This window comes from Chaetodon auriga, chromosome 12, assembly GCF_051107435.1.
Source record: "Chaetodon auriga isolate fChaAug3 chromosome 12, fChaAug3.hap1, whole genome shotgun sequence".
NCBI lineage: Eukaryota > Metazoa > Chordata > Actinopteri > Chaetodontiformes > Chaetodontidae > Chaetodon > Chaetodon auriga.
In genome coordinates this window covers 25,991,501-25,997,500 of record NC_135085.1, presented here as the reverse complement: position 1 = coordinate 25,997,500, position 6,000 = coordinate 25,991,501, and the positions used below count along the sequence as shown (strand labels likewise).

The 6,000-nt window shown below is 49.0% G+C and overlaps 1 protein-coding gene across 4 annotated transcripts in view; it reads left to right on the top strand.

The window, feature by feature from the left end:
* Positions 1-4,589, top strand: part of dhx9 (DEAH (Asp-Glu-Ala-His) box helicase 9) — a 16,207-nt gene extending 11,618 nt beyond the window's left edge. For 3 of the 4 annotated variants that reach the window (XM_076745314.1, XM_076745315.1, XM_076745316.1), the window contains exons 26-28: positions 472-587; positions 1,181-1,381; positions 1,761-4,589. In XM_076745314.1, coding sequence (XP_076601429.1) covers positions 472-587; positions 1,181-1,381; positions 1,761-2,103 — 660 coding nt within the window. In that variant the 3' untranslated portion in view covers positions 2,104-4,589. The remainder of the gene's footprint in view (positions 1-471; positions 588-1,180; positions 1,382-1,760) is intronic. The other variant, XM_076745317.1, reaches the window with a different exon arrangement.
* The last annotated feature ends 1,411 nt before the right edge of the window (positions 4,590-6,000 follow it).

Here is a 6,000-nt window from a genome sequence, read left to right as displayed (position 1 = left end):
GTTGGTGTCTCTGAACGTGTCCTGGTTGTGTTGGTGTCTCTGAGCGTGTCCTGGTTGTGTTGGTGTCTCTGAACGTGTCCTGTTTGTGTTGGTGTCTCTGAACGTGTCCTGGTTGTGTTGGTGTCTCTGAACGTGTCCTGGTTGTGTTGGTGTCTCTGAGCGTGTCCTGGTTGTGTTGGTGTCTCTGAACGTGTCCTGTTTGTGTTGGTGTCTCTGAACGTGTCCTGGTTGTGTTGGTGTCTCTGAACGTGTCCTGGTTGTGTTGGTGTCTCTGAACGTGTCCTGGTTGTGTTGGTGTCTCTGAACGTGTCCTGGTTGTGTTGGTGTCTCTGAGCGTGTCCTGGTTGTGTTGGTGTCTCTGAGCGTGTCCTGGTTGTGTTGGTGTCTCTGAACGTGTCCTGGTTGTGTTGGTGTCTCTGAGCGTGTCCTGGTTGTGTTGGTGTCTCTGAACGTGTCCTGGTTGTGTTTCAGATCCGGACCAGAGCGATCTCGGCTAAAGGGATGACCCTGGTCAGTCCTCTGCAGCTGCTGCTGTTCGCCTGCAAGAAGGTCAACTCCGGCGGAGACGTCGTGGAGCTGGACGACTGGTGAGAAAGACTCCGCTGCTTCGTCTCTTCACTCATCAGTTTGAGTGACGACAAACAGCCAAATATTCACACTCACAGGTGTTTCTCTCACGAATCCGTGATCAGTGATTGATTAACCTGTGTCACTGCAGACTGATCAGATCTCTCTGAGCAGCTGATCAGGGTTCCTGTTAGTGATCGATGAAGTAACAGTGGTCCCGTTCACACCTGGCAGCGTCCTGGGTGATCAGTCACAGGTGGACAGTACATCACGTCACAGTGTGTCACTTCCTGCTCTACCTGCGAACGAACGCTCCACCTCTGGATGCGCTCTGAGCGACCGGACCTCAAAGCAATGCATCATGGGTGCGTTCACAGCTGCTCTCAGAGCTGTCCACCTGTGATGGGATCACCTACGATGCATGCTGATGTCAGAATCATGTGACCGACCTTTAGTTCTGCGTCCCATCATGTTGTCCAGACGTACCTCAGGTGTTTCCAGCTCGTCCTTCGTTGTCCTCTCAGCGGGACGCTTCATGTCCTCACACTCGTCTTGTTGTTATTGATCAGATCATCAGGAAGTGAGTGACCACCTTTCACATTAATGCCTGCAGGATCAAACTGAGGATTCCTCACGAGGTGGCGGGCGGCGTCCTGGCTCTGCGGGCCGGGCTGGAGGCTCTGGTGGTGGAAGTGACCAAAGAGCCAGAATACATCAGACAGATGGACCAGACCAACCAACGGCTGCTGAACCTCATCAGACACGTGTCCAAACCGTCAGCAGCTGGACTCAACATGATGAGCAGCAGCCAGAGGTGCGCACACACACACACACGCACACACACACACGCACGCACACACACACGCACACACACATACACACAGACAACAATCCCCCTCTGTCAGCGAAGAATCCAGTCAGCTAACAGAGCCGCTAGCTGCACAGCTAACTGAGCTAACGAGCTAACAGCAGGTAGCAGCTACAGCTCAGAGCGCAGTCAGCAGCGGTTAGCAGCTTTTCTGGTGATGTGCTGCCTTCCGTTTGTCTGCAGTGACCTTCGACAGGTGTTCAGACAGGTGTTCAGTTCTGACAGGTTACACCTTCAAAGGATCATTTCAGCCAAATGTCAAAGAAATCAGTTTCCACCAGCAGATTCAGTCTAACGATGATTCTCCTCCGACTTCTCTGCGCAGGATGGGAGACGGTCCTCGACCTCCCAAGATGGGACGCTTCGACAGAGGAGGAGGCTACCAGGGAGGTGGAGGAGGCTACCGAGGAGGAGGAGGAGGAGGCTACAGAGGAGGAGGAGGCTACAGAGGTGGGGGAGGTTACGGAGGAGGGGGAGGGTATAGGGGAGGAGGAGGAGGAGGAGGAGGGTACAGGGGAGGAGGAGGAGGAGGAGGGTACAGGGGAGGCGGGGGTTACAGAGGAGGAGGAGGAGGAGGATATGGTGGTGGAGGAGGCTACAGAGGAGGAGGTGGATATGGAGGAGGAGGTTATAGAGGAGGTGGAGGAGGGTTCAGAGGAGGTTATTAACATCTAGCAGCATGCTGATGTCACATGACTTCCTGAAGACCAATCAGACTCCTCGTGTTTAGTTTCAGCTTGAATTTCAGCAGCTGACCTGTGGTCAGTGTTTGCTCAGTGATCCTGTCTTCTGATTGGTCAGACCCCCCCCCCGGTTTGTGTTTGTGTTCCTGCGATGGCTCTGATTGATCAGCCACTGTGTTCACTGTGAGTGGTTGTGGATGAAGAGCCTCCATCATCATCATCAGTGTGTCCACGCTGGTAGAAGCTCTGTCCTGTTTGTGTCTGTGTGTTAAATAAAGGTTTAAATGTTTTCAAGCACACGTTTGAATTCAGTTACTGAGCCGATAGATCTCATAGCAGTGTGAAGTAGTACACAATAAAGTACCTCAGAATTATACTTCATGCAGTACTGGAGTAAATGTACTTAGGTATTGTCCTCCAGTGGTCCTCAGTGGTGGCTGGAGACCTGGTTCCATGTTAGTGCTTCAGTCTGGTCTCGTTCAGAGGGGCACCTCATACTCTGGTCCCTGACCTGGGTTCAGGTTGGTCTGAGAGACCCGTTCAGAGTACAGCTGCTCCTTCATGAGGACATGAGGTGGTTCAGAGTGTCCTGGTGGACGTTTTCCAGGCAGGTCCAACCAGGAGGACACCAGATGACAGACCCAGACCACAGTGACCTGGGAACTCATCTGGGTCCTGAACCAGGAGCTGGAGGAGGTGGGAGGGACGTCAGTGAATTCACCAGCGTGCTGTCACTGACTGGACCTGGACCTGGACCTGGACCTGGAGTGACCTGGTGTTATATGCTGTTGTCTCGGTGAAGTTTTGGATTCATCAGGTCTGGTCTGGCTGTCCAATAAATGTAGTGGAGTAAAAAGTACCATGAAAAGCAAATACTGGAGTACATTACAGATACCTCAAATGATGTAAGTGCAGTACCTGAGTAAATGTACTCTGTTCCTCTGGAGCACAGGTGATGAATACCTGCTCAGGTGTTCAAGTGTTTGTACACTGAACAGACTGAATGTGTGAAGCTAAAGATCAGCTGCAGGACATGAAACAGGTAAGCAGCAGGGGGCGCCACCTGTCTTCACATCCTGCAGTCACAAACGGACCTGAGCGTGAAAAGCTTTCACGGCCTCGGTGAGGATTCCAGGTGTGCACGAGACCTGTGACTGACCGACTGCACCAGACACACCTGAGTTTATCACCACCTGAGGCAGCAGCACCTGAACACAGCTGCTGCAGTGTAGCCAAGTACATTAAAGTACAACACTGAGGTACCTGTACCTGAGTATTTTAACCTTATGCCACTTTGTGCTTCTACTCCACTACATTTACCTGTAAGACTTCTACACACAGAACAGATGAAAATGTAACAGTCCAACTGAAATGATTAGCTAATCAGTTAGTGAATTGACAGAAAATTATTGATTGATGATAATGATAATGGTTTATTGATCTCTGCTGTGGAATCATTGATGTTTGATCTTCTCACATGTTTGATTTGCTGCTTTTCCTCTCAATGATCTCAATGATCTGAATGTGTTTGGATCATGTGGAGCTTTGGACTGTTGGACCAAACAAACATGGTGAAGGCGTCACTTTGGGCTCATTGTGACCACATTTCTCACTATTCTCACAATGTTTCCAAAGCAAACGATCGATCGATGGAGAAACTGATCACCAGATTGATCCAGAATGAAAAGAATCATTAGTTTGAGTTAAAACGAGCTCCACCTCAACCAACTCCAACAGGGACATCCTGCTGAGACATGAATGAGGAGACACAATGATCTACAGAGACCAGAGACAAGAGGACAACAGACACAGAGACACAATGATCTACAGAGACCAGAGACAAGAGGACAACAGACACAGAGACACAATGATCTAAAGACCAGAGACAAGAGGACAACAGACACAGAGACACAATGATCTACAGAGACCAGAGACAAGAGGACAACAGACACAGAGACACAATGATCTACAGAGACCAGAGACAAGAGGACAACAGACACAGAGACACAATGATCTCCAGAGACCAGAGACAAGAGGACAACAGACACAGAGACACAATGATCTACAGAGACCAGAGACAAGAGGACAACAGACACAGAGACACAATGATCTCCAGAGACAAGAGGACAACAGACACAGAGACACAATGATCTCCAGAGACCAGAGACAAGAGGACAACAGACACAGAGACACAATGATCTAAAGACCAGAGACAAGAGGACAACAGACACAGAGACACAATGATCTACAGAGACCAGAGACAAGAGGACAACAGACACAGAGACACAATGATCTAAAGACCAGAGACAAGAGGACAACAGACACAGAGACACAATGATCTACAGAGACCAGAGACAAGAGGACAACAGACACAGAGACACAATGATCTCCAGAGACCAGAGACAAGAGGACAACAGACACAGAGACACAATGATCTACAGAGACCAGAGACAAGAGGACAACAGACACAGAGACACAATGATCTACAGAGACCAGAGACAAGAGGACAACAGACACAGAGACACAATGATCTACAGAGACCAGAGACAAGAGGACAACAGACACAGAGACACAATGATCTCCAGAGACCAGAGACAAGAGGACAACAGACACAGAGACACAATGATCTCCAGAGACCAGAGACAAGAGGACAACAGACACAGAGACACAATGATCTAAAGACCAGAGACAAGAGGACAACAGACACAGAGACACAATGATCTACAGAGACCAGAGACAAGAGGACAACAGACACAGAGACACAATGATCTAAAGACCAGAGACAAGAGGACAACAGACACAGAGACACAATGATCTCCAGAGACCAGAGACAAGAGGACAACAGACACAGAGACACAATGATCTACAGAGACCAGAGACAAGAGGACAACAGACACAGAGACACAATGATCTCCAGAGACAAGAGGACAACAGACACAGAGACACAATGATCTCCAGAGACCAGAGACAAGAGGACAACAGACACAGAGACACAATGATCTACAGAGACCAGAGACAAGAGGACAACAGACACAGAGACACAATGATCTCCAGAGACCAGAGACAAGAGGACAACAGACACAGAGACACAATGATCTAAAGACCAGAGACAAGAGGACAACAGACACAGAGACACAATGATCTACAGAGACCAGAGACAAGAGGACAACAGACACAGAGACACAATGATCTAAAGACCAGAGACAAGAGGACAACAGACACAGAGACACAATGATCTCCAGAGACCAGAGACAAGAGGACAACAGACACAGAGACACAATGATCTACAGAGACAAGAGGACAACAGACACAGAGACACAATGATCTCCAGAGACCAGAGACAAGAGGACAACAGACACAGAGACACAATGATCTACAGAGACCAGAGACAAGAGGACAACAGACACAGAGACACAATGATCTACAGAGACCAGAGACACAATGATCTACAGAGACCAGAGACAAGAGGACAACAGACACAGAGACACAATGATCTACAGAGACCAGAGACAAGAGGACAACAGACACAGAGACACAATGATCTACAGAGACCAGAGACAAGAGGACAACAGACACAGAGACACAATGATCTCCAGAGACCAGAGACAAGAGGACAACAGACACAGAGACACAATGATCTACAGAGACCAGAGACAAGAGGACAACAGACACAGAGACACAATGATCTACAGAGACCAGAGACACAATGATCTACAGAGACCAGAGACAAGAGGACAACAGACACAGAGACACAATGATCTACAGAGACCAGAGACAAGAGGACAACAGACACAGAGACACAATGATCTCCAGAGACCAGAGACAAGAGGACAACAGACACAGAGACACCATGATCTAAAGACCAGAGACAAGAGGACAACA